The sequence below is a fragment of the Macaca nemestrina genome, chromosome 8 (genome assembly GCF_043159975.1).
Source record: "Macaca nemestrina isolate mMacNem1 chromosome 8, mMacNem.hap1, whole genome shotgun sequence".
Taxonomy (NCBI): Eukaryota; Metazoa; Chordata; class Mammalia; order Primates; family Cercopithecidae; genus Macaca; species Macaca nemestrina.
Window position 1 is genome coordinate 131,522,582 of NC_092132.1, and position 27,104 is coordinate 131,549,685.

At 53.5% G+C, this 27,104-nt stretch overlaps 2 protein-coding genes across 7 annotated transcripts in view; one reads left to right on the forward strand and one right to left on the reverse strand.

Moving 5' to 3' along the window:
• The window catches only part of LOC105482067 (TNF receptor superfamily member 10b), a 53,334-nt gene extending 49,230 nt beyond the window's left edge, over nucleotides 1-4,104 (forward strand). For both annotated transcript variants that reach the window (XM_011741940.3, XM_011741941.3), the window contains one exon: nucleotides 1-4,104. In XM_011741940.3, the coding sequence (XP_011740242.2) occupies nucleotides 1-314 (314 nt within the window). In that variant the 3' untranslated portion in view covers nucleotides 315-4,104.
• LOC105482066 (Rho related BTB domain containing 2) overlaps nucleotides 2,441-27,104 on the reverse strand; it is a 25,929-nt gene continuing 1,265 nt past the window's right edge. The window contains exons 1-10 of one of the 5 annotated variants that reach the window (XM_011741938.3): nucleotides 25,869-26,157; nucleotides 18,360-18,561; nucleotides 17,491-17,594; nucleotides 16,812-16,997; nucleotides 15,212-16,230; nucleotides 14,848-14,966; nucleotides 12,281-12,431; nucleotides 8,222-8,310; nucleotides 7,262-7,367; nucleotides 2,441-5,770 (exon numbers count right to left, since the gene is read on the reverse strand). In XM_011741938.3, the coding sequence (XP_011740240.1) occupies nucleotides 5,553-5,770; nucleotides 7,262-7,367; nucleotides 8,222-8,310; nucleotides 12,281-12,431; nucleotides 14,848-14,966; nucleotides 15,212-16,230; nucleotides 16,812-16,997; nucleotides 17,491-17,594; nucleotides 18,360-18,551 (2,184 nt within the window). In that variant the 5' untranslated portion in view covers nucleotides 18,552-18,561; nucleotides 25,869-26,157 and the 3' untranslated portion in view covers nucleotides 2,441-5,552. Of the gene's footprint in view, nucleotides 5,771-7,261; nucleotides 7,368-8,221; nucleotides 8,311-12,280; nucleotides 12,432-14,847; nucleotides 14,967-15,211; nucleotides 16,231-16,811; nucleotides 16,998-17,490; nucleotides 17,595-18,359; nucleotides 18,562-18,837; nucleotides 18,857-21,767; nucleotides 21,882-22,856; nucleotides 23,411-25,868; nucleotides 26,158-27,104 lie in introns of those variants that run through there. The other 4 variants (XM_011741937.3, XM_071068499.1, XM_011741939.3 and 1 more) reach the window with 4 other exon arrangements.

The following is a 27,104-nucleotide window of genomic DNA, read 5'->3' on the forward strand; positions in this document are numbered from 1 at the left end:
CTCTGAGACAGTGCTTCGATGACTTTGCAGCCATCGTGCCCTTTGACGCCTGGGAGCCTCTCGTGAGGCAGCTGGGCCTCACGAACAACGAGATAAAGGTGGCCAAAGCTGAGGCAGCAAGCTCCAGGGACACCTTGTACGTGATGCTGATAAAGTGGGTCAACAAAACCGGGCGGGCCGCCTCTGTCAACACCCTACTGGATGCCTTGGAGACGCTGGAAGAGAGACTTGCCAAGCAGAAGATTCAGGACCGCTTGTTGAGCTCCGGAAAGTTCATGTATCTAGAAGATAATGCAGACTCTGCCACGTCCTGAGTGTGAATCTCTTGAGGAAATCAGACCTTCCCTGGTTACCTTTTTTCTGGAAAAAGCCCAACTGGACTCCAGCCAGTAGGAAACTGCCACAATTGTCACATGACCAGTACTGGAAGACACTCTCCCATCCAACATCACGCAGTGGACGGAACATCCTGGGACTTTTTCACTGCACGTGGAATTATTTTTGTAAGCGGAATGTGAACACTATGTAAATATCTAGATCACTCTATGTTTGTGTGTATTTTGAGATTTGGTTTGGGATGTCCTATTGTCTTTACAGCACTTTATCCTAATATAAACGCTTTATTTATTTATGTGGGCTACATTGCAAGATCTATCTGGCTTAGCATTTATGCAGTTGATGTCCAACTTCACTTGACACTATATGATGTGAATTTTTTTCGGGGGGAGGGGGAGTGGTTCACTCTGTCTCCCAGGCTGGAGTGCAATGGTGCAATCTTGGCTCACTATAGCCTTGACCTCTCAGGCTCAAGCAATTCTCCCACCTCAGCCATCCAAATAGCTGGGACCACAGGCGTGCCCCACCATGCCCGGCTAATTTTTTGTATTTTGTCTAGATATGGGGGGCTCTCTATGTTGCTCAGGGTGGTCTCGAACTCCTGGACTCAAGCAGTCCGCCCACCTCAGACTCCCAAAGTGCTGGAATTAGAGGCATGAGCCCCAGCACCTGGCCTTACCTTTCTACTTTTATAATTCTGTATGTGATTATTTTATGAATATGAAGAAACTTTAGTAAATGTACTTGTTTACACAGTTATGTGAATGGATTAGGTAAACAAAAATGAGGAGACGTACAATGGGGGAAGAAGAAAAAGTCCTCTGTAAGATGTCACTGTCTGGGTTCCAGTTCTCCCTCAGCTGTACTTTGGTTTCAATGACTGGCAACTTCTAAAGGGGCCAGCCTTTTGAACTGGACAACCTTACAAGTATATGAGTATTATTTATAGGTAGTTGTTTACATGTGAGTCGGGACCGAAGAGAACTGGATCCATGTGAAGTCCTGTGTGTGACTGGTCCCTACCTGGGCAGTCTCATTTGCACCTGTAGCCCCTATCTATGGACAGGCTGGGACTGAGGCAGACGGGTTAGATCACATACAGCAAATAGGGTCTATGTCATATCCCATTTCCAGTGAATGTAGTGAACTTGAGCCCTGTTTAGGTTCAAGAGAGAGAGGACAAAATCTGTCTCCCACGTCTGCCATGGCATCAAGGGGGAAGAATAGATGGTGCTTGGGAGTTGTATGAAATGGTTGCCATCTCAGGAGTAGATGGCCCAGCTCACTTCTGGTGATCTGTCACCCTGAGCCACTGAGTTGCATTTTAGGGTACAGATTCCCTACTTGAGGAGCTTGGCCCGTCTGTAAGCATCTGACTCATCTCAGAAATATCAGTTCTTAAACACTGTGGCAACAGGACCTAGAATGGCTGACGCATTAAGATTTTGTTCTTGTGTCCCGTTCTATTATTGTTTTAAGACCTCACTAACCATTTCAGCCTCTTTCTAACAAATTCTTCTCCACAGTATTTCAGTCATGGCAGGATCATTTAAGCAGGTAGTCATTCCAGGAGTTTTTGGTCTTTTCTGTCTCAAGGCATTGTGTGTAGTTTTGTTCCGGGACTGGTTTGGTGGGGACAAAGTTGGAATTGCCTGAAGATCACACATTCAGACTGTTGTGTCCGTGGAGTTTTAGGAGGGGGTGGCCTTTCTGGTCTTTGCACTTCCATCCTCTCCCACTTCCATCTGGCGTCCCACGCATCGTCCCCTGCACTTCTGGAATGCACCAGTTGCTGCTACCTCCTGGTCTTTGCCTTTGCTGCGCCTCCTGTGCAGGACGCTCAGCCTCAGGGCTCAGAGGGAGCCAGTCTGGTCCCAGCTCCCTTGTCCCTTCCACAGAGGCCTTCCTTGAAGATGTATCTGAAGTGTCAGCCTTATCAGTGTTTAAGATTATTCTTTTTTTATTTTTTATTTTTTGAGACAGAATCACACTCTCTCACCCAGGCTGGAGTGCAACGGCGTGATCTGCGCTCACCGCAACCTCCACCTCCTGGGTTCAAGCGATTCTCGTGCCTCAGCCTCCAGAGTAGCTGGGATTACAGGCACCTGCCATCACGCCTGGCTAATTTTTGTATTTTTAGTAGAGACGGGGTTACACCACGTTGGTCAGGCTGGTCTTGAACTCCCGACCTCAGGTGATCCACCTCTTCCTCCCAAAGTGCTGGGATTATAGGCGTGAGCCACCACACCAGGCCAAGCTATTCTTTTAAAGTAAGCTTCCTGACAACATGAAATAATTGGGGTTTTTTGTTGTTTAGTTACGTTAGGTTTTGCTATATTCCCAGGCCAAACAGCATGTGATACAGGACAGCCACTTACAGTGTGTCACTCATGGTTGGTGTCCTTTCATGCTTCTGCCCTGTCAAAGGTCCCTATCTGAAATGTGTTATAGTACAAACAATACAAGGAAGCACATTGTGTACAAAATATTTATGTATTTATGAATTCATGACCAAATTAAATATGAAACCTTATATAAAAAGAGGTGTGGTTTTTGTCTCCCGCCCCCAACCTCCCCTCCTCCTGTGAATCAGCTCTTGAGTGACAGGAGGCCAGGGCTGTGCTCCTGCTGGGACTCCTTCCTCCCTCCCTCCCCTCTGTTTTCAGGATTGGCCTGCTGGGGGTGTTTTCCTGCATCCAGGAATTCTCTGGAGTTCAAAGAGCTAGGTTCCTGGGGACTGGGATTCATACTTCCTTCCCCTCTCTCTCCTGTCTGCTCCTCCCTCTGGGGACAGGGACACCAGTGCTGGCCTGGTTTACCCACAGCCTCCCAGGAGGGTTCTCTGGGCTGCCGGATTGTATCTGGTTCCGACAGCTCTCGGGGAAGGGGCAGTGGGTCCCCTAAGTTGGGGAGCCGGCCCTGTTTCTCAGGGAGTCCAGTGGTCACTCTCCTACGGCTTCCTACAGCCCTGGGCCGACCTTCATTTTCTCTGTCCCGGCCTTCCCTGCACCCCCACCAGGGTACCCAGGTTGCTCAGCCCTGCAGGCACCTAGACCTATTTCCCGTTCCCCTTGCCCTGGAGGACCCATTCTCTCTCTCATCCACAGCTTCTGGGAGGCCCAGGCGTTCCCCAACGCTGTCCGCCTTCCTTAGAAGGGAGGTGGAGGTGCTCCAGGCTCCCACTTCCGTCCCCGCTGCCCTGCCCGTGGGCTTTTGGGCCTCACTTGGAGCCCTGGGCTGCGCTGAGCCGCAGGGAGGCCGAGCAGCCTGTAGAGGGCAGCACACCCATGGCTTTCCAGCCAGCCGCCCTGAAGGCCCGTGGAGGGGAGGCAGCCACAGTCCTGGAGGAGCCTGGGCCTGGACAACATGGCTCCCCATGGGGTTAGAGCCGCTTGTCCTCCAGCCGCCTGCTCTCTCTTGATGGGGATTTAACCTCTGGTCACTAGGTCCTGCTGGCTGCCTTTGTTTCGGCTCTATACCAGGCCTAACCAGCGTTTTGCTGGAGCCCACCCCTGGGCCAGACCCTCTCAGCTAGAACATCTTTCTCAGGCGAGGCGACTCCTGAGCTCCGAGCCCACAGCCCCACTGCCTCCTGGCTCTGCCCCTCCTCCGTGGGACTCCATCTTTTACACCTAAAAAGGGTGTGGGTAGTGAAATTTGAGTCAGGTTTAGAAAACGGAAAGGGGCAATTGTGGCCCAGCTTTTGCCCCATGGGGGCTGGGAGCTAGTTTCAATCCCCCACATTCCTCCAGCCCCGCCCTCCTCCTCTCTAGACCAACCCTGCTTTTCCTCCTGCTCCATTCTCCCTCTTCTCCTTCCCCTTATCCCACCCCAGCAGTAATAAGGTGGTGTCCTTTCACTACAGGCCTGTGCCCCTTCCCCTGACCTTTGGCCCCTATTGCAGCCCCCCCAAAAATATCCACCATAAGCACCCTGTAGGGTGATCCTCTGAAGGCAAGGAAGGGAGCCTGCAGTCTCCAGATGGGCAAAAGCAAGAGTCCGGTGGCATTTGAGCCTGGAGACCAAACCCCTCTTTGCTGCCAGCCCCGGCCCCTCAATCACCAGCCCTCTGGAGGCCAGGCCCCTGTGCTGCCCTCGGAGCCAGCTGGCAGGGTCAGGGCCTCCGCAGTCAAAGAAGTACCGAGTCCTTTCCTGAAAGGCATTGAAGTCGATTCTGCAACCTAAATCTTTACCTCCTCATCATGGGGGCCTCTGTTTCTAGAAATGTGAGCTAGGCAGGGGCTTTTTCTGGTTTTCATTCTTTGGAGGGATAGAGGACAGAGTGTTTGTTGGTGACTTTTTGTTTCGGTTTCAGTTTAGTTGTTGTTGGGTTTTGTTTTTTGCTAATTTTGCCCCACCCTATAAAAAGCAGTGCCACCCAGAGGCAGGGGAGGGCCCTGAGGAACACGGGGTCGCTGTGCACTCATTCCTACTTCCTTCTCCACCTGTCCCAGCCGCTTTCTTTGGTTCCCATCTCCAAATCTGAGGGTAAAGGAGGGGTGAGGGAGAAGTTTCTTGTTGCACCAAGAGGCACTGCTTCTAGGCCTGGAGCTCCGAATGACCTCTGTCCCCATTCTCAGGCCTGTGCCAGCACAGCCCCCCAGGACAGAGGGACGCTGGCAGGATGCAGGCCTTTCCATGTCTGGCCTTTTGCAGCTGGACCCCGGGATGTAGAAGCCTTGAGTTGGGCTCTGAAGGCTCAATTTCTACCCTGACTTCTCCAGTAAGGATGTGAGTAGACTTCGTGTGGAAATGTCCACAAAACAAATGCAACACTCAAGTCCATCGGTGGAAAGACATGGCCAACAGGGCCAGGAGCCTCGAGGATCACTTCTGCTTGCTGGGAGGGGGGGCTGCCTCCCTGGCCAGAGCAGCAACCAAGACACACAGAGAAGCCCTCGAGGCTGGGAGGCTTTCCCTTTGACTCTAGGGCTCTCAAACCCAGAGATAAAATGCCAGAGCGCTTTGCTCCTCCAAGCAGTTGTCTCCTGTCCTGCTTTGGGTCTGGGAACCTCTGCAGGTGGTTCCCGTTCTGCTCCACAGGGCCCGGCTCCTCTCTGGCTGAGCCACGGTGGCTGGTAAGAAGAGCTGCACCCTGTGGGTCCTGGTCACGTGGGCCCCCGGTCCCTGTAAGGTGGATGGGGTGATGCGGAAGAGCAGAGGGGCGAGGGCGGATGGGGACAACAGCAGCAGGGTCAGAAGAGGGTGGCAGCATCTCAGACCACAGCCGAGGAGGAAGACGGGGACGAGGAGGAGGCTGCCGAGGAGGATGGGGAGGACGGACTGTTCCAGAAGAGCCAACGCCGCTTGGGCTGCCGCTTGAGGTGGAGGTAGTCCTCCTTCTCACGCTCCTTCCGTGCCCGCTGGTAATGATCTTCCTCCTTCAGGTACCACACAGGTGGCCACCGATGCTTCTCGAAATACTCCTGGTTTTCTGGAACAAAGAACAGTGCAGCTTGGTTAGAAAGGAGGCAGAGGGACAAGAGGAGCGTGGGACACCAGTCCCACCCCACCACAAGGCCTGCAGCAGGCCCCCAGCCCAGCCCCCAACACATTCCCATGGCCCACGGCACATGAGCCTCTGAGGCAAGCAAAGTGCCCAAAAAGCAGGTCTGAAAGTCAGCACTGGGGAAGCTGAGTCCCTTTACAAAGATGGGAGCGATCTAGACAAGGGCTGCCTGTGCATTGGGAATGAAACGGACAGAGGTGAAGGATAAGGGAGAAGGGGTAAGCGAATGTCGGCCAGGAGATACTCAGCATGGTTAGGGGATGAGTGGAAGTTTCTGGCCAGAGCTGAGGTTCGGGGGGGAATATGGAGTCAGGGCACAGCAGGACACAGCAGCAGACCAGAGGAACGGCTCGCCTTATTCTGCCGGGTACGGGGGGCCGTGGAAGACTACTGTTTCAATGGAAGGTCTGGAACCAGGCAGTGATGCTATTGGACCTTTGCTCTAGAAAGAAAATGCTAGGCTGGGCGTGGTGGCTCACGCCTATAATCCTAGCACTTTGGGAAGCTGAGGCAGGTGGACTGCCTGAGGTCAGGAGTTTGAGACCACCCTGGGCACCATGGTGAAACCCCGTCTCTACTAAAATACAAAAAATTAGCCGGGCGTGGTGGTGGGTGCCTGTAATCCCAGCTACTCGGGAGGCTGAGCCATGAGAATAGCCTGAACCCAGGAGGCAGAGGTTGCAGTGAGCTGAGATTATGCCACTGTACTCCAGCCTGAGTAACAGAGCTAGACTGTCTCAAAACAATAAATAATTTTTTTTGAAGGGTTGTAGTAGTGAAAAGGAGAGATCGGGGTGAAGACTCGGCAGCACGCAGCAAAAACATGGAACAGGGAGGAGGGTCACGGCAGTGCGGAGGGAGCCCAGAGAGGACCCCATGGAAAGAGTGGCAGGCCCCTCAGGGAGGCCAGGGATGCCTCTCTCTGGAGGCTGTGCAGTTCCTGTTGAGCTCTAGGGCCTAAGAAATTAATCAAGAAGAGACAGGAGGCCTCGGAGGATGCCCAGACCTGGGTGGTCCAAGCTGTGGCCTGTGCCCATTCCTGGGTTGTACAATCAATTTAGTGGGCCATAAGCATGATTAAAAAGATGTATATATTTTCCTATATGTGCCTGGGTCACAAGATGAAATGTATTTCTTATTATGGTATTCTGTCCAGAAAAGTCTGAAATCGACCAACTCTAGTCCAGTATCCTCTTCATACCTCTGAGAATGAGACGCCAGAGAGGCAGGGTGCGGAGCCTCCAGGCCAGCGCTTTTCCTGGGGCCCCTTGGCTTGGCTGGAGGCTCCTTCGCAGGCTGCTCCCAGCCCCAAGGTCAAGGATCACTGGCAGCCTCCGGGTCCCTGGGATTACGTGGGAGCTGTGGACCCCTAAGGGGAGGGCAGCAGGTACTGCCAGGGCTGGCCCCGATGCTCACCTGGGGACATGGCCTTCATGTCTCGGGGGAACTTGCGGCATACGTTGTTGTAGTTGGTGCAGATGTGGTGGAGACACCAGTCGGCCAGCTGGTACGCACAGTGGAACTGGGGACAGAAGGGAAGAGCATCTGTACTGAAATCCCCAGGGGAGAGGGTCTGCATAGACACCTCCAGCTGCCTTCAGAGCTGAAGCTCTGGTGCAGGGCAGGCAGCGGCCCTGCAGTCCTAGAGAGCCTGCGCCAGAGGCAAGGCCACACAAAACTGAGAAGGATGATGCTGCCTCAGGCTCCTTGGCACCACCACCAGCACCACCATCGTCTCACCTCTGTTCTGCCCACTCCCGGCATCCTCGCTGCAGACTCCAGAGCCCTATGTAGTGGCTTCATACTGCATCTGCCCTCCTCAGATCTCACCCCACGTGACTTCCCTCTCCTCCGCATCCAGGACCAAGGCAGCCTGTACCAAGGCACTGACAATGAGCTGAGGGAGCTGCCTTCCCAGGGGTGTCTGCAAGCCCTGCGTGAGCCATGCTTCCACTCCACACGCTAATCTTTGGTGGCTGAATTTCTGGCACTGTGAAGGCCAGTGTGGGAGATTTGGCTTGTCTGGGATTAAGGGAGTGAGCAGTTAATTTCAGATGGAGAGTCCTCACTGCCCCTTAAATGACCTCAGGCAGGCAGCAACCATGTGTAAGCCTGAGCCTGGGGTTCCCTCTCCAGCCCTACTGATGCCTAAAGTCTCATTCCTTTCCTGCTTGGCCAGCTCCCCTCCGGGTACATCAGGAGTTCCCCAGCTGCTTCCTGGCATGGAGGAGGAGATGGGCTCTGCACAGTCAAAGAGCCCAGTCCGATGATCGGTTCTCCCGCATAGACTGCCTTCCACCCCTTCCCACTCACAGCCAATGGGCAGGCAGAGTGTAGAATTGAGACTGTTGTAGATTCCCTCCCCTGCCATGATACCTGAGCCAGTTCCAGGAACACAAGGACGTCCCCATCGATGTCCACCATCATCTGGGTCGCTTCCATCAGCCCGGTCACTGTGTACTGCTCTGTGACACACACGGCCACCAATCAGCTGAAGAAGCACATGACCCGCGCTCACCCTGCCCCCCATGTCCCCCAGCTCACTGCAGGGCAAGGAAAACCAGGGCCCGGGCAGGTCCTCACAGGCCCGAAAAGGCCCCAGGCTATGAAGTCTGCTGCCACCAGGGGGACCCCAGGGAGGAGAGCAAGACCTCGACGGGGTGGGGTAGGAAGAGTAGGAGGACATTAGAATTATCTTAAGAGGATTTTTCAAACTACGTATGTCCTGCGACATAATCTGATATAGGTAGGGTCAAAGTTCCCAATAGAACCAGCCTCTGATACAAAAGGGAGAGTGTGTGAAACCTCATGTCTGCTGATCACAGAAAAAGGCTGAGAACTGTGAGTTAGAACTACAAGTTAAGTTTAGTTGTTTGCTTTAATTTACATTTTGTAACAAATTGTGTACTAACTTTGCATTTTAAGTTAAAACATTTATATTGAAGAAGTAAACACTCTTGGTTCTGAATTTTAATTAGAAGCATCAGTATAAACTCATGAGGTATCTTATCTTTAAAAAGATCAATATATTTTCCCGCTCTGCCCACAAAAACGACCTAGAAACAACAGTCTTCCCAGTACAATGAGCATTCCTAGTGCACACAAATACCAGTTCCACTTCCAACACAAGAAACCAGGACTTCCTGGAGAAATGGCTGATTCCAGGTCTAGGGCACAGAATGTTCAAGAGAAACCTAGAACATCCCATCATTCCAGATAGAGAGGAAGCTCGTAAGACTCGAGCCAAGCCAAAGAGTGCAGGATTTGAGCCTCAGTGAGGATAACTGCAATTAACTGAAACCAATCAAGAATGTTCAGATCTAAGAGATCATAATAATACTTCAAAAACAAACAACCGGCCAGGCACGGTGGCTCACGCCTATACTCCCAGCACTTTGGGAGGCCAGGGCGGGTGGATCACTTGAGGCCAGGAGTTTGAGACCAGCCTGGCCAACATGGTGAAACCCCGTCTCTACTAAAAATACAAAAATTAGCTGGACAAGTTGATAGGTGCCTGTAATCCCAGCTACTCGGGCGACTGGGGCATGAGAATCTCCTGAACCTGGGAGGTGAAAGTTTCAGTGAGCCAAGATCATGCCACTATGCTCCAGCCCAGGTGACAGTTAAGATTCCATCTCCAAAAATAATTTTAAAAAGTAAAAAATAATGTAAAAAACCATACTGTAGTGTTTAATGACACACACTTGGATGATAAAACTATAAAGGAAAGTAAGGAAATATGCCCATAAAAAGTACCATAAAAAGAAGGAGTACTAAGCAAAGGGCTTCCTCTTAGGGAGGAGAGAGGGGTCTGTGAGAGAGGAGGGAGAGGCAGAGGACTTCTGGTGGCCGGCAAGATTCTAGTTCCTGACATAGGTCATGATTAGAAAGGCATTTTGCTTTATAATAATTCATTAAACTAGGCCAGGCTTGGTGGCCCACGCCTGCAATCACAGCACTTTGGGAAGCTGAGATGGGAGGATCACTTGAGGCTAGAGTTTAAGACCAGTTCAGGCAACACAGCGAGACCTCATCTCTGCAAAAAATATAAAAATTAGGCCGGGTGCCATGGTTCACGCCTGTAATCCCAGCACTTTGGGAGGCTAAGGCGGGTGGATCACTTGAGGTCAGGAGTTCAAGACCAGCCTGGCCAACATGGCAAAACCCCATCTCAAATTACAAAAATGAGCTGAGTGTGGTGGCGTGCGCCTGTAGTCCCAGCTACTCAGGAGGCTGAGGCAGGAGAATCGCTTGAACCCAGGAGGCAGGGGGTGCAGTGAGCCAGGATCACACCAATGCACTCCAGCCTGGGCGACAGAGTGAGACTGTCAAAAATAAAAAATAAAAATAAATTTAAAAATTAGCTGGGTGTGATGAGGCAGGCCCATAGTCCAAGCCACTTGGGAAGCTGAGTTGGGAAGATCGCTTGAGCCCAGGAATTTGAGGCTGCAGTGAACTATGATCAGGCCGCTGCACTCCAGTCTAGGTGACAGAGCAAGATCCTGTCTCTAAAAAAAAATAACAACAACAATAATTCAGTAACCTGAACATATGTTTAATGTGCTTTTATGTATTTGTGTTCTACTGAATAAAAGTTTTCAGCTGGAATTAATGGCCTCACAGGAAGCATATCTCACAAAACTTAAACCATCGCCAATTATATCAAACTTGGCATCTTCTACTGATCCTTAATAAGGCAGATATAAACATTTTTGTATATGTTCCCTAGTGTGTATCGATAATTTCAAGAAAAGTTACTTAACATTATTTTCAATAAGCCTTTCCATGCAGCAGTCCAGTTTCACATTTTTAATGACCACCGCGTGAAAACTGCCCGTGTGTGCTTAACCAACGGTTTTTCTCTGACTTGCTTCAATTGCCTGCCATGACGAAATGAACCTCTAGAAATAACTTTATGCGTTTTTCCCCTTTGGGTCATTTCTCTGGAGACAGTGTTTTAAAAGTGGAATTATTCCATCTAGGAATTTGAAGTTTTATGTGCTCTGGGAAGATCACACCATTGTTTCATGGAGAGCAGAAAAAGATACACCGTTGTAGCTGGGATCTTCAGAAGCCTCTTACTATCTGCCCCAAAGTCCCCTTTATCCCCTTCTGGGGCCCCTGGATTCCCTCTGCAGCCTCTGCTCTTAATATTCTGGTTCTGATCAACGATTTCTGCCTTCTTTCCATAACCCAGCCCCACCTCATCATTCATTTTTCCTTACAGGATTGCTGTTTTCCCTCCTATCTGAACCCCGATCTTGATCATCTGCCTGGATCCCAGCAGCTCTGACACTGGGTCCTTCCCTGAACCTTAACTCAGTATGTGAGGATCTGCTCTCTGCCCCCCAACCTATGCAAGAATATTAACCTCGGCATCAACACCAGCACTGGTACCCATGCCACCACCACCACCAATTCAAATGCCAACTCCAACATGAACAAGAGCTGTCTGCCTGCCTGGGTCTCTGGCCCCAGGCTCCCTTCACCCCATGAGTACCACTTCTCTTCCCTGGCTCCTTGGACCCTGACTGCCTGCTGCTGGCTTTCCCCCATGACTCAGTTCTTGCTCCACCTCAGAGAGCCCCTGGGATTGGTCCACACTAAAAGCTGAGCTCCAGCTCGCACAATCCGTGCAGGGACTAAGGAGCGGCAGGGATGTTTGTGTGCTGTTTTTGGAAGGAGGAAGAGAAGGTGATGTCAAAGTTAGGGGAAGAAGCAAAAAGGCAAAAGAGGAAGAAGGAAAATAAAAGGAAAGGAAGGAGGAGGAGAACCACAGGATAGAAATGTGGGAATTGTGTTCTATTCTTTTTTGACTTCTTAAGCTTGTCCAAGTGAAGTCAAGCAAAGACCATAAAGCACTGTCATGGTCCACTTTTTGTTTGTTTTTGAGATGCAGTTTCGCTCTGTCGCCCAGGCTGGAGTGCAGTGGCGCAAATTCGGCTCACTGCAACCTCCACCTCCCACGTTCAAGCAATTCTCCTGCCTCAGCCTCCCAAGTAGCTGGGATTACAGGTGCCCACGACCAAACATGGCTAATTTTTATATTTTTAGTAGAGACGGGGTTTCACCATGTTGGCTAGGCTGGTCTTGAACTCCTGGCCTCAAGTGATCCACCCGCCTTGGCCTCCCAAAGTGCTGGGATTACAGGCATGGGCCACTGTGCCCAGCCTTATGTTCCATTTTGTTGGGCTGAAATCGCCTTTGGAGAGAGCCTTTCAGGTGACCCCATCAAACAGGCCCCGCACACACCCTTCTTCACTCTATGTCCTCATCCAGAACTCTGCGCCCGTCAACAGATTCCGTTTCATGTATGCTTAGTCCCTTGGACATCGGCTTGTCCCCCAGGAAGAGAGAGGTAAGAGGAGAACATCGCACCTTGGGGTTTCCCTGGCCTCTCCCGCGGGGAGGTCCCCAAGCGCGCCGCTTAGTTACCTGTGAGGGCAACCAGGTGTGGCAGGCAGAGACGGTTGGCTAGGATGATGAGCTTCATGTCATCCAGGTCGGGGCTGGAGGTGAACATGCCCGTGTAGAGGTATTCCAGCACGGCCCGCATGCAGCTCTTGCTTGTGTAGGGAAACACCACCTGGGGCAGGAAGTAGTGAGCGGATAGCAATGAGGTCCTGCTTAGGAGAAGAGGAACTCAGCCCTGAGAAACCGAAGAGCTCTGGCCTCATACCCGGGCTCCCTGAGACAGGCGGCCTTCCCTGTGCTGCGTGTGTATCTGCTAAGACCACCCCAACACCTGGCCCCTAGAGCGACAACCTGTGCCGAGCCCGTTTGCTTACAGCACCAGAGTACAGGACTCTACTATCATTTATGTGTTTATTTTTAGCAACAGGGTCTTGTTATGCCATCCAGGCTGGTCTTGAACTCCTGGTCTTAAGCATTCCTCCAGCTTCAGCCTCCTCAGTGGCTGGGACTATAGGCACAAGCCATGGCGTCCAGCTTCTAAATTCTTCCAAAGGGAACTGGATACTACTCACTGGCACCCTCTGGAAGCCGCTCTTGATCGCGGGATGCTTGAAGGAGGCCTTCTGGTCACCTCAACCTACACCCCAGCCCCTCCCATCCCTGTAGGGAACAGAAGTGGGATACAGAATAAGTAAGGCCCATGGCAGCTGACTTCTTTCTGTCTGCGCAAAGCTGCTGCTTTGGGCCTCCAGGATCTCTTGAGAGCAGCGCTGCAACACAAACTGCTTTCTCATCAGGCCCTCCAGGCTGTGCTGGGAACTGGCTAGAGCTTTAAAGCTGGCGTCTATAGTACCGAGAAGTGCCTGGGGCTGGCAGGCCCCTGGGGCCCGTGAGAGCTCCTAGTCTCACATTTTGTATATCCAAATCCTACTCCCACTTCAGAGACCAACTCCCAACGCTTCCACTTAGCTTTCCTTAAGTAATTCCTTCCCAGAAATCTTAGAAAATGCACATTCCACATCACAGGATGTGATGCAGCCTCGTGCTTGGTTCTGTTTTTCATTCAAGCATTTGGTGAGCACTTCCTAAGAGACTGGCGCTGACAGGGTTTTTGGCAGAAGGAAAAAGACCCAGTCCCTGCGCTCAGAAGCAGTTACAGAGCAGCAGGGAAAACTGTGTGGATGTTCAGAACTCCACGCGCCTGCAAGAAGTAGAACCTCGTTAAGTACAAGGTTCAACACTCAGTGATGGGCAACTGAGGTCCAGGAGTTCAGAGCACACCAAGGGCTACTGCCCAGGCTACTCTGCTTGGAATGGAAAAGAGACCAAACCTAAGAGAATATTTCTAAGGACACATTGATACGCTTCTTCTAACCCTAAGTTTCCAGTCTAGGTGCATGAGAAAGTGGTGGCATCATGAGAGCTGGAGGGGCACTGATTAGAGGGGCAGGTGGTTCTGCTAAGTATGCTTTTCCTTCCCTTCCTTCCTCCCTCCCTCCCTCCCTTCTTTTCTTTCTCTCTCTCTTTCTTTTTTTTTTTTGTGGAGATGGTATCTGTGTTTCCCAAGTAGGTCTCAAACTCCTGGGCTCAGGCAATCCTCCCACCTCAGCCCCTCAAAGTGCTGGGATTACAGGTGTGAGCCACCACCTAGGCCTATTTTCTGAATTTTGATGCTTTGACAACTAAAGCCTTGCTGGCCCTGTAGGGACTGCCTTCCCCAGGGCTGGCCAGGTCCTAGAGATAGTGAAGGAGTTGCCTGCAAGCATGCCTTTCATATGCAAACCAACCAATCCAGAGCCCACAGTCCACCACCTCCCCTATGGGCTCTCACACTCCAGGCCACTATTCCCCTGCCCGAATCCCCCTAAAGCCAGGTGACAGACAACTAGAGACAGTCCCCAGGCCCCAGAGCCTGCTAACATTATTCAAACCAGCTAATCCTAAACCTGCTCAACCTGCCTCGCCCATTCCCTCCCATGGAAACCCTCTGCCTCCTGATTGACCCCAGAGCTTCCCCATGTGACCCCCAGCCATGGTGGTGTGGCATGCCCCGTCTTCTTGGGATCTGTAACAAGTTGTCTTATCAATGACAGCCATCTCGCAATCTGTGGGCCTCTCTACACCTCAATAATAAAAAAACCTACCTTTTAAAACAGTGATGGATCCAGTTGTTTCAGGTGGGTCAGGGAGGCAGTAAGGTACAACGTAAAGAGCCAAGGAATGGAAGTCCTGAGTTCAAGTCCTAACTCTACTTCCAACTTCATACAAGTCACTTAACTTCTCAGGGGCTCCCTTTCCTAAGTATACGGTAGGAGTGGCACATGTGTAAGTTGCGTGTGAATTCAATGAGATGATGAACTGAAAGTGCTTTCTAAACTCTCACGTTGAGGTGTTAGTGTAATTCCCTCTCCTGGTGTATTGCATAATCCTTAGCTCCAGGAACCACCTCATAAACCTCTCTTGGGCCCATCACCCTGTGGTTAGCACAAAGTCAGTGATGAAGAAAGTACCCTGAATGGCAGTGCCTCAGATGTAAAGGGTGCCAATGTCTCACTCCCTCCTTCCCCGCTTTGTGTCCTCAGCCTTACCTCCCGGGTGGAGCTCTCCACAAATGGCCCCCCGAACATGGCAGCCATCCAGTCACAGCTGGAAATCAACAGGGGCTTGTGGGCGCTGATGGTGCCATCATCCAGGATGAAGGTCACATCTGTCCAGAAGAAGCATCACAGGAGGACCGATGAAAGAAGGTGGGAGAACGAGCCCCAAGGGGAGCCACGGAGCCTCCTCCTGAACCCAGAAGATTCGGGGCATGTAACAACCCCGCTCCCAGCTGGGGAAAACCAGGCTTCAAGAGCATGGCAGCCGCAGCTCCAGGACACCAGGAGCTAAGACCGACAGGCAATGCTAATAGCACCAATGCAGAACCCCTCGCCTTCCAAGCATGTTTCATACCTGAGAAGGTGCCTTTTGCCAAACATTCCTTAACCCGGTTGGTCCGACGGACATGGAAGGCCTTGGTGATCTCCTGGTTCATGAAGGCCTCATTGTTGAGAATATTGGCCACCATCATGCGGAGATCAAAGACCTCGAGCAGCTCAGCAATGTGGGCAATGTGCATGAGGTCACGCTCGTTCTCGTCCAGCTCCCCCGTGTACAGGTACTTGAGGACCGCCCGGAAGGGCCCCGGCTGGATGGAGTTGTCCATCTTCACCACCACCATCAGCCGGGATTTGTAGGTGAGAGGATCTTCTGCCATCTCTTCCTGGATGCTCACAAAAGCTCGGCTCCAGGAAGAGAGCACACGACCCCTGCCCGGCAGGTACCCTGTTCCGTTGCCCCGTAAGATCCCGTCGCTGGTGGAAGCACGGAGGCCAGCAGGACCGGAGCCCCCAGCCTCATCCACGCTCTCGCATACGTCAAAGCTGGCTGCTCGGAGCAGGAAGTCTCGCCCATGGTGGTGGTGGTGATGGTGGTGGTGTTGATCAGGGTGGCCCTGGTGGTCCTCTGGGCAGGCGCCCCCTGGCCCCGAGGGGCCCCCCAGCTCCCCCTCACTCAGGTCCATGAGGAACAGGTCATAGAACTTGGAGGAAGAGGTGGAGAGGTAGATCTTGTGGGCAAAGATGCGCACCCGCTCCTGCAGCACCAGGATGACGTCCGCGCAGAGCGGGTCCTCCAGGAGGTGGGCGGGGCACTCCTCGCTGCTGGAGGGGGGGTCGGGCACCACGATGATGGGGGGCGGTGGCTTGGGGGGTAGGAAGGGTGCCTGCAGCAAAGGCCGCTGCACGTTGCGGAGGTGGGACTTCCAGAACTGCAGGTGGCGGCGGGAGATGAGTGCAGCTCGGATGGCGTTGTCAAAGACGTCCTTGATGCCGAACTGGGCCACCACGCTGGTCTCATAGTAGGGGATGCCCAGCTCCTTGGCCACCTCCCGACCCTTCTCTGGGGGCAGGATTTCGTTAGGTTTGATGGGCCTGGTGGGTTCAAGAAGGAAACCAAGCTTGTGTTGGTGGTGGAGGGAGCTGCCTGTTCTTCCACAGGCTGGAGGGACTCTGCTCAGGGTCTGGGTGCCAGTCCCCACCCACTCCTGCCCTGCTCTGTCTGGCCAAATCCCATCAAGCTCCTTCAAGGTCCACCCCAAGCCCGCCTTCTTCCAGAAAGCTTTCCCTACTCTGCCAGGCCCCAGTGACCGCTCCAGTGCAAAGCCGTGACAGCACTGCCTCTCTGGCAATTAGCAGGCAATGCTTCACAGGGATATTTAACATGCTCACATATTTAGTGGATCCCTCAGCAAAATTATAGGACTTTTTCATGCAAATATCACCTCTTCCTCTTTGTCTTTCTTCATGGTGTTTTACACAGCACTGCCCACACCAGAGGTGTGCGACAGGTATACGAATGAATGAATGAATGAGCATGCTTGTTGACTCCCGATGCAAGCTTGCTCCAAATGGAGGGAGAGACATGAGGCTCAGTGGAATTCCCCCAGGGCTGAGCAGGGAACCATGGTGAGGTATCCATCCCTGTTTGTCTCGTTGGTACCAGCACCTCCTACCTAGCCAAGGGTCGCCTAGCCCTGTTGACAGCCTCCAGGTCAGCGTAGCGCAGGTCCAACTGGCAGCCCACCAAGATGACAGGTGCCCGGGGGCAGAAGTGCTTGATTTCTGGGTACCACATGGTCTTGACATGGTGGAGGGAATTGGGGTTGGCAATGGAGAAGCACAGAACCACCACGTCCGATCTGCGGGTGGGAGAGTAAGGTTACGAGCAGAGAAGCAAGCAGTAGCTGACCTGGTCCTGGAACATCTGCCCCACCCCAGCCCCATACACTCCCACACCTGGTTTAGGTATCTGCTCACGTGTTCTTACACAAAACATAGAATAACAATACCTCCAATTTATGTGGCATTTTAGAGCTCAAGACTTGTTTTGGCCTCACAGCTATCTTGTGAGTTAGAAATGGCCATTTTTACCACTTCACAACTGAGAAACATCATCTCAGAGCCACTAGGCACAGAGCTGGAACTCAATCCAGGCTTCCTGATCCCGGGCCCAGGCTCCCTTCCCTGCCCCAGGCTGCCCCAGGCTGCCCCAGCCCCCACGAGGCTCTGCCAGAGCTGTTTTCTCCACTCCTTCTTGCCAGCTGAAATTTCACAGAGGTGCTTGGTTCCTGGGAAAAGCAGGAAAAAACCCACCCCGTTGGTTCTCTGCAGGCGGCCAGAGGCCTTCCCTACCTCCCATAAGCAAAGCGACGGTCTTTGTGGTGGTCTCCAAAGGTGTCCCAGAGGCGCAGAGAGACGCTGACATCATCTACCACGTCTCGGGAGCGTTCCAGCACCTGGGACAGGGGAGGAAGAGTGGGACTCGAAGGCAGCAGTTTTGGGGCCCTCCGTGTGCCAGCTCAGGATAGGTGCCGGCTGACACCTGGAGGCTCCAGACAGCACCGGGGAGGGAGGGACAGGGCTGGCATTACCCACTGTGCATCCTGCACAACTTTCATCCACATGAAATCTATATAGAATCAATGACAAGGGTGGCCTCCAAGCCGACCAGGAGTGGAAGAGACCCTAAGCAGGTAGAAGAGACACTAAGAGGGTAGAAGAGACCCTAAGGGGGTGGAAGAGACCCTAAGCAGATGGAAGAGACCCTAAGGGATGGCTATGGGTGTGGAAGGGGCCTCTTCGGGAGCTGACCCTTGTTCCTCATTTTCCCTGCAAACGGCATGTTTGTGAGTCTCTGGTCTTTCGCTATCAGCTGCCAGCTTCTTTGCTCCTCTCAGTTTGTATCTCTTCCAAGCCCCAGTCCCCCAGTGCTCCCCATTACTTAGGGCTGTGACTACATACAATGCAGTACCCCACACAAAGCTGGAGTCCCAGGCACCAGTTCAGTCCCTGAAAACACAACCAGCCAGAGACGCTCCCCTGGGGCAGGCTTGGCTCAAACCTCTCTCCAGGGGCTCCTTCCTCTTCAGCTGCCCCTACCCCACCCTGTCCCACCCCTGCAGGGCTCCTGTGAGCTCTGGAGACACCAAGTTGTGCCTCAGGAAGCCCCCAAGCCCAGACTCATGGCTTGGATCCCCAGCCAGGTAGCCCTGCAGCCTTACCTCCTGGCACACACGATATTGGTCGATGGCCCACACTGTGGGCACATGCGTGGCCAGCAGCTGGTACTGGGTGAGGGTGGCATTGCAAGCACGGGCACAGATGAGCCTAGTCTTGCCCACGGCGTTGTCCCCCACCACAACGCACTTGATGGTCTCTACGTTTGGCCTTTCATAATCCATGTCAGAATCCATTAAACGGGACCTGAGGGAGAGGAGGGAGGCAGTCAGGACGGCATGGCATGCCAGCTCGCCATGGGCCAGGGCCAGCACCCGCAGCTCTCCTCAGTCAGGCTGCCCCTCTGCAAGCCCCGGAGCTGACAGGAGGAAGGAGGAGCAGGCAATGTTCTGAGCAAGAGCTCTGCGAGGGTCCAAGAGGCCAGAAGCCCATTCAGGCTGAGAGGAGCAGTGCCACCAGATGGGCCACCCGTCCCCTTCCTGCTCCCGCCATCCTCCAGCTGTGCGTCTGGATGGAGGAGACCTGCACGAGATCACCAGTGGGGCCTGCCGAGGCCCTGCCCTGTCCCCTCTCCAGAGAGGGCAGCTCACTCCTCATCTGCTCTCCTTTTCCTTCCCCAGCAGGGCAGTGGCAGCAGAACAACAAACAGCTGAGAGAAGCAGAGTCGGCCAGGTCCCCACCCCTTCCCAGCATGCCTGGGGGCAGAGCACTTTAAAATTTAATGGACTTGTCAGAACTGGGCAGCGGCTCTCCCGGCCTCCACTCTTTGCCTCGCCCTCTCTGGTGGTGGTGGATTTCCAAGTCCTAGCCTGCCTAAGTGCATCCTTCAACCCCAGACCCCAGCCCCCTTTATGGAGATGCAATTCCTCCCAGCCTCTCTGGGATGGGGAGGTTCCTGGATGCGCCTGACCAGCCCAGGGGCCTCCCTTTCTCTACTACGGGTCTGTCCTGTTGCCCATGTGTCATGCTCAGCTACGGGTCCAGCTTTGAGATGGGGGTGAGGGGAACCACAGGCCTGTGATGGTACTGTCAGTGGCCAATGGGCCTCTACTTCCCCGATGTGGGGCTGTCCTCCCGGCACCCTGCCCCCAGCCTCAGAGAGAGTGAGATCCACCTCCACCCTCTTCTACCCTTCCCATTCCTAGGGAGGACGATTCTCAGGCTGACGATCCCAGGCAGCTGGCACTCCTGGGTGATATTCACTAAACTGGCTCCATGGGTGATGGGGTTGCCAGGAAGCAAAGGATCAGAAACTTGAGCCTACATTTCTGGGCAAATTCTTGCTTCAGTTGCCTTCGATGTTGAGCAGAGAGGAAGTGGCTTCTCCACCCCCAGAGAGGGATGGCTTGAATGAACAAACAGAAAGCACTTCTGTAGTCAAATGTCATGTTCGTGTTTAAAAATCTGTCGCCAGGAGGCCCTGGCCTCGGCATCCACCCTCCTGGGATTAGGGAGCAGGGGCAGGGCCGGCGTTACTAGGAAGCTTGGTTTCGCCAGCATCATCTGCCCGCCCCACTCACATTCCCTGTGTGTATGAAAGTTGTCTGGGGGGGCTTTAGTGCCCGGAGGCATCCCTCCTAGGCCAAGGAAGGCTGAGCTGAGTCCTGGAGGCTGCCCAGGCACCCTGGCTGCTGAGCCATCCATCCCAGAGCCAGGCCACCAGCAGCAACAGGGAGGCTCCATTCCTGCCGGGCTGTAACTGGATGCCAGCATGCAGGGATGCAGACCGAAATATCCAAGTAACGATAGCAACTGGGATTCGCGCGAGTGGATGCATCTCAGCAACCTAAGCAAAAAGTGCAGCAAGGACTTCTCAATGAGACAACCTCCTCCTCCTTTTTGGAATGTTACAGGATCTGGACCCTTCAACGAGGTCTCCATGCAGTGCCCTCGCGGTCTCCAGGGAAACTGTATCATCCCCTCTCTCTCCTCACCCTCCCTCAGCAGAGAACTGCTTTTGTTTTTGCTTTTGTTTTGAGACTGAGTTTTGCTCTTGACACCCAGGCTGGAGTGCAATGGCACGATCTCGGCTCACTGCAGCCTCCGCCTCCTGGGTTCAAGTGATTCTCCTGCCTCAGCTTCCCAAGTAGCTGGGATTACAGGTGTGTGCCACTATGCTGGCTAATTCTGTATTTTTAGTAGATATGGGGTTTCACTATGTTGGCCAGGTTGTTCTCGAACTCCTGACCATAAGTGATCTGCCCGCCTTGGCCTCCCAAAGTGCTGGGATTACAGGCGTGAGCCACCACACCTGGCCCAGAGAACTGTTATTCTAAACACAGGCTTCCTCCTCCCAATTCTCTCTCCTGAGCTGAGGACCGGGAACCCCACTTTCACAGTTCCTGGTCTCAAGTTGAGGGATGTGCTGGCACCAGGAGGTGGCACCTGGGCTGTGGTTTCTGTTTTGTCAAGTGAATACCAAAACAGATACAATCCCAAATATAAAATATGTGCAGCTGGAGGATAAAGATTAAAAACCCAAGGGCCAAAAAAAACTTCTTTCTCAAGTTTTGATTCTCGCAGCATATAGGTCTGTAGACCGAAGCGGGAGAATGAGGAGGCATAATGGAGGGGTGTCAGTTCTCAAATCCAGGAGCACTTTGACAATGAGAATAATGTCAAGACACCAGGAGAGCAGTGCTGGGCCAAGTTCAGCTACTTTGTGATGGAAACACTGGTGCCCCCCTTGTGCTATGTCACCTCTAGGGTTAAGCAGGGGTCAGCCAATCAACAAGTGGAAATTGACAAATACTGTGCCATGAGTTTAGACACCAGACCTGCTGAGTTGCTTCCCAAGCTGCGCCACCCCTTCCCTCCATTCCCCAGCCCCTTCAGCCATCCCCAGCTTGTCCTTCAGCTGCCTCTCCATTTGTATCATCTCACCCTGTCTACCCTGTCCCAACTGCCTGACTGGCAAAGTTCACCGTCCTATCTAGGAAGGGGCAAGTCACTTCACTTTTCTGGATATCAGTCTCCCACTCTGGGAAATGGGTATGAAGGTACTGGAAGAGTCTCCTGAACCGTGGTTAATTTGTGCCAAGAGAGGCTGGGCTGAAAGGAGGTGTTTGTCTTCTTATGTAATGTGGTATTATATAATGCTAGATTGCATATCTATATGTGTAATTATATCTCTCTTTAAGATACAGACCGGCCCAATTCAGCTGGGAAAACTCTTAGTCTAATCAGGCCTGTCTTAAATGAGGATCCTATCCTGGAGAGAGCGTGCCAAGAGTAATACAATTTTTGCCCTAGGATGTTGCTGATGTTGTATCATGGCTGATGTATGGTGATACAGCCCACTCAGTGAGCTTCTCAACTTCCCCTCTCCCTCCGGCTCTCTCTTCTTCCATGACTCCAGACTCTCCCTCAATTGCCTCATCCCCACTCAATCAACCTCCATAAACTATGACCTCCTCACCACCCGGCCCTGGGCATCACAACCCCCAACTCACTCCTCTTCCATGACAATCGCAAAGTCACTGGTATGTGTTCCTTCCATCCCTGTTCCATGATGCCTGTGCCCCTCTCCAAAAACAGCCTCCTGCCCACCGCTCTCCCAGCTCTTTGTACTTGATGCAAGCCAAAACCCAAGGTGTGCTGAAATTAGCTACAAACCTCGTGCACTCCCAGTCCCACCCCCACACCCCTACACACACTCTTTGCAGAGCTCAGAAAGGGCCCCTTTCCCTCCCACAGCTGATAGGAGGCTTGTTCATCTGTGGCTGCCCTAGTCTGGTTGTCAAGGAAACAACAGAATCTCCCTGGGAGCCTGGCTTGTCTCCTAGCAACCAATATCCCACATCATCTTACAAAATGGGAAAGCGAGGAAAATCCTGAAAATGAAGGTAAAATCAAGGGAGATGGATTGGAAGGGAAAATTGGAAGGAGAAGAACAAAGAGAGAGTGGACTCCGAATTCGGGGAGGCTCCCACGGGGGTCGCTGGCATTGCAAGGAGCCCCGTGCAGATCCAACAGAAAGCAAGGCCCAAAGGGACCCTGAATGGTCATATTAAAGAAATACAAGCCTAAACACAAGATAAGCCCCCTCAAACCTGAAATGTGGACACATCACCAAACACCGCCAAGGATCTCCCCAGTAGTTTCACAGAACTCAGTTACATAGACTGCAATGGAGTTGAGTTCAAAGAACCAGCTCCAGAACCGCCAGCAAAACACCCCAGTTCCACTGTTGTTTTGTTTTTGTTTTCTTAACAGAATCACTTCCACCACTCTGGACCGTGTTTATTTTTTTCTGACACGCTACTCTGCACACACACAAAATAGAAATTTAAAATTTGTTAAACATCGAGAAGGGGGAGGGGCACGACACGCCGAGGCAATCGAGTCATCTTCCTTTCCCTAGAAACACCGGAAAGGATTAGTCTCCAGCCTCTCTGAACCCAGTTGCCAGAGCCAGAGCCCAGGGAAGAGCGGGGCCCAGGAAACATAGCGAGGGGCGCAGCAGGGCCGGGAGGGCGACGCGGCGCGTCTGCAAGGGCTGCTGGCCACCCCGCCATAACCGCGAGCAGCCATCTACTTACACCACTACATGTGACGGGGTGGCTTCTAGCGTGAGGAACACATCTTTTCCTGCTGAGCACGCTCATTTTAGTGAAATGTCGAGGGTCCCTCCGCGCCTGCAAGTTGGGACGACGCCGGCGCCGCCGCGGGGCTGCTGGGCTCCAGCCTCCCGGCCGGCTCGCGGCCGCTCAGAAACTCCGGCAGGGCAGCCCAGGCCGGACGTGGGCCCAGGAGCGGACGCGCGCGCTGCACTGCAGCCGCTGCCCCTTCCGGATCAGCATCGCCCCGCGCCCCGGGCGCCCAATGTCACGGCGGCGCGCGGAGCCGGGCTGCGGAGGCTGCGGGCGGCGCGCAGGGGCGCCGGGAGAGGGGCGAGGCCGCCGCCGCTACGCGCCCGGGCCCGCGGCGAAGGCGCTGCCGCGAAGACGCCTGGCGCTGCAGTCCCGGGGACCGTTCGCGACCTCCTTTTTTCATTCACAAAAAAAGGATAGGCGAAAAAAAAAAGAAAAAAAAGGGAGGGTAAAAAAGCGGGGAGAAAAAATCGTACGCAAGACGACGGCCGTGACGGGCCCCGCCCACTGCTGCGCGCGGTTGGTGGAAAGCGTTCGGGGGGCGGGGAGGGGGCGGGCTGGAGAAGAAGGGGATTGGACGCTCCGCAGACCCCGCCGCTCCGCAGACCCCGCCCCTCCGCACCGCTCCCGCCCCCCGCCCGCGCTCCTCCGCCCCTCCTGCAGGGACGCCGCAAGGAGGGTCTCGGCTCGCTGGTCTGGGTGGTGCAGGTCCCTCCACCTGGCTAGGCGCAAAATCTCCCCGGACGCCCACGGGGTTTTCCCCTTTCCTTCGGGAGGCAGGGAAGAACCTCTGAGAGGCATCCTAGTGCGCCCTGGAAGGGATGCTAGTTGGAAGAGAACGTGTGGTTGTAAACCCAGGTCCTCACCACTTGCCCATGGGGAGGCGACGGTAGGGGCAGTCAGGGGGTGGGTAGGAATGAAGAACCGGCATTCCATACGAGCCCTCTGCTGCCTTGGGAATTTTCGTGGCATTTGAGAGCCTTCCTCCCTCCATGGCCCTTAATGAGTTGTGGGGTGGGTACCTGTACCACCTTACCTGTCTCCCAACTAGGCCTTCTTCAGCGGGTCCCAACCTCCATCCCACCTCCCTCCTGTTGCCTCCTGGAGTTCAGTAATAGCTGCTGATCTCTGAAAGAAACACCATGAAGACAGTAGCCTAGAAAATCGTCCCTAAGCCTTCTTTGGGTTCTCTGCCTCAATTTACCCCTCTGTAAAATAGAGAGATTCTAAGGTATAACATCTATAACCTGAGTGGTCCTTAGAAGACACTTTCCATATTCAAGGCTGGTTTCATCAGGATAATTTTTTTTTTTTTTTTTTTTTTTTGGAGTCTCCCCCTGTTGCCCAGGCTGGAGTGCAGTGATGCAATCTCGGCTCACTGCAACCTCCACCTCCTGGGTTCAAGCAATTCTGCCTCAGCCTCCCAAGTAGCTGGGACTACAGGTGCACGCCACCATGCCCGGCTAATTTTTGTATTTTTAGTAGAGAAGGGGTTTCACCACCTTGGCCAGGCTGGTCTCGAACTTCTGACCTCGGGTGATCTGCCTGCCTTGACCTCCCAAAGTACTGGGATTACAGGTGAGAGCCACCGCACCCAGCCAGGATGATCATGACTGCTAGTGTTACAGTAGTCAGCTCAGTCTGGTTTGATTCAACTCCTCAGTTACCTCTGGACAATTTTTGAAGCCCAGACTGGCATGCCGCCTACCTGAACCGCCTCCACCACTCCTCCATCTTGTGCTCTGAAAATGCAAATCCACTCTAATATTAGTTTATGCAAAATATGATTAGGAAGAGAAATTGACTGCCAAAAGAAAGCCGGGTTAAAAATGAATTTTGTATTGTCTGAAGCATGCTTCTCATCTGTGAATACATATACTTGGAAGCTGTCCATCAAGGTGTTTGTGATCAACGTGCCTACCTACCTGGTCAATGTACAGGAAGTGCTCGATCGTTGGAGGATGCTGCTTCCACCCCTTTCTACATCTACCCAGAGCTAGCCAAGAGGTTCACAACGACTGACAGGGCTACTTGCTTCTCATTTCTGGTTAGAAATCACCCTCCATAAACCAGAAAGTACTTATTTGAATACATATTTAGGAGAGAAACTAAACCGTGCTCACATATGTTCTTCCTCCACATGTTTGGCATTAAAGAGCCTTACCGCATCTTCTGTGTGCCAAAGAGAGCCCCTGCACCAGAGAAAATCGTAACATGAGCTCTCTGCATGGTTCCCACGGCAGGCCAGGGTCTCTCTCACAGACACCCTTTTCCCTCCACCTACCTCCAGAGACCAGCTGAGTGCCAGATGCCAGTTGACATCACCTTTCACCTGTCCTGGCAGGAGGCATAGCCCCGGTGGAGCAAGGAGTAGGAAGACAGAACTCCCTCCCACCCAAAGTCATGAAGCAGGAGAGGGTGGCTGCTCAGCCTGTAAGCTGGAGCCAATGCCCTTTCTGCCTTGGGAGAAAAAGCCTGCTCAGCCTGGAAGCCTCAATCAGGCTGGACTGTGCGAATTCCAAGGTGTAGTGTTGATTGCAGGGGAAGGGTCTTAGAGAAAAATGTGGGTGTCAAATGAAATTGCACCCCCACAGCTCCCGCCCTGCTCACACTCAGTGAACTGTTTCAGGCAGAGGCAGGAGCTTTGCTGGGGAGGTTTCCTCAATTCCCAGCCCTGCTTTTTGCACGCAGTTCCCTCTTTCAGCCTTTCTTCAAACCAAAGTCCTTCCCCATCATTTCATCTCTCAGCTGTCATGGTTGGCGGCCCACTCAGTCCCCTCTTATCATCAGAGTTCCTCCAAGTCCCCACCTCCTCCAACCAGTGCCCCCCAGCCCGTCCTCTGCAGCCCCTTGTCACTGTCAAGCCGCCCCATCCATGTCCCACCCTAGGCTGTCTGGTGACCTCCGCAGACCTCTTCCAGGCCAGCAGCCTGCGAGGAGCTCCCGCGGTTCACTACTCACAGACGGCAGCGTTTTCCCCGCTGTGCAAGGGGCAGACCACCAGCAAGCTCCAGCCGTCGGCCTGTGCCCCAGTTGTGGCTAAAACCAGGCCTTCTTCCCAGCCAGCCCTGGCCAGGACTGCCCTGGGCCCTCCACTCCTGCTACTCAATACAGCCTCCAGCCCCTGGCACCCCAGCCAAGGATTTGCCATGTCCCTTCATCTTTGTCCAGCTCTCCAATGCCAAATCCTGGAAAACAGGACCATTCCCAGAGGCCAGGCTTCCCCACCAGCAAGCAAGGAGCTGTTGGGCCCTCTCATGCCCATCCCTGTCCCCAGCTGTTAGCACCCAGCAGGCAGCAGCGTCTCACAGCACAGGAAGCCTCCCACTCTCCTCACTGCGCCCTCCCACCCCAGGCCCTGAGGAATCCATTTTCCTCGATTCAGGTGACTTCTCAAGGCAGGCCTGGGTGGGAGACAAAAGCTTCTGGCCTTTATTTCTCTGCCTCCTCCATTCTGTTACATACACACACACACACACACACACACACACACACACCCCAGCCCTCTCTGCCCATTTGCTGCAGCTTGGAAACACTGGTGTAATTCCGAGGAGCAGTTGAGCCTGAGCACTGATTCCCACCATCCCTGGCTTCCCAAGCCTGCTTCTGCTGGTGGGTCTGGCAATGTCCTGCCACGTGCCCAGCCACGTGGCTGTAGCCCGAGGGCTTCCTGGCAGCATGGAGTCAAGTTCCATTCTACAATCTCCTGCCCCTGCCCAACCCCAGCATCTTTTCCCTCACCAAATCCCTCTGTGACCCACCTCCCCAGTGACATAAACCCCTGGAACCTGTCCCCAGAAGGCACCCCCTTCATGCCTCCCCACACCACCCTCCTCCAGGCCGTCACGCGGCTGCTGTTTTCCTGAAGCCGGGCAGATGCCTGCCTGTGAACAGGAGGCTTATTTGGGGAAAGAGAAAGCTCCATTCTGGCTCTTAGGAAAGCGCACACGCAGCAGGCTCCCCAGCCAGTCCCACCAGCGTTGCTCTCCCTGTGGCTCTGAAGGCCCCTCCCCAGTGCCAGCCCAATGCAGACCCCCTGGCTCAGCCCCTCCTCCAACCTGCACCTTCCCTTTGCTTCACAGGCAGCTTTACCCTTCAACATTTTGCAGGGTACTAACCACGCTTTCATGGCACCCCTGTCTTGGAACACTAGAGCCTCTGCGGAGCCCAGCCCATGGGCCTTGTGACATGAGCTCC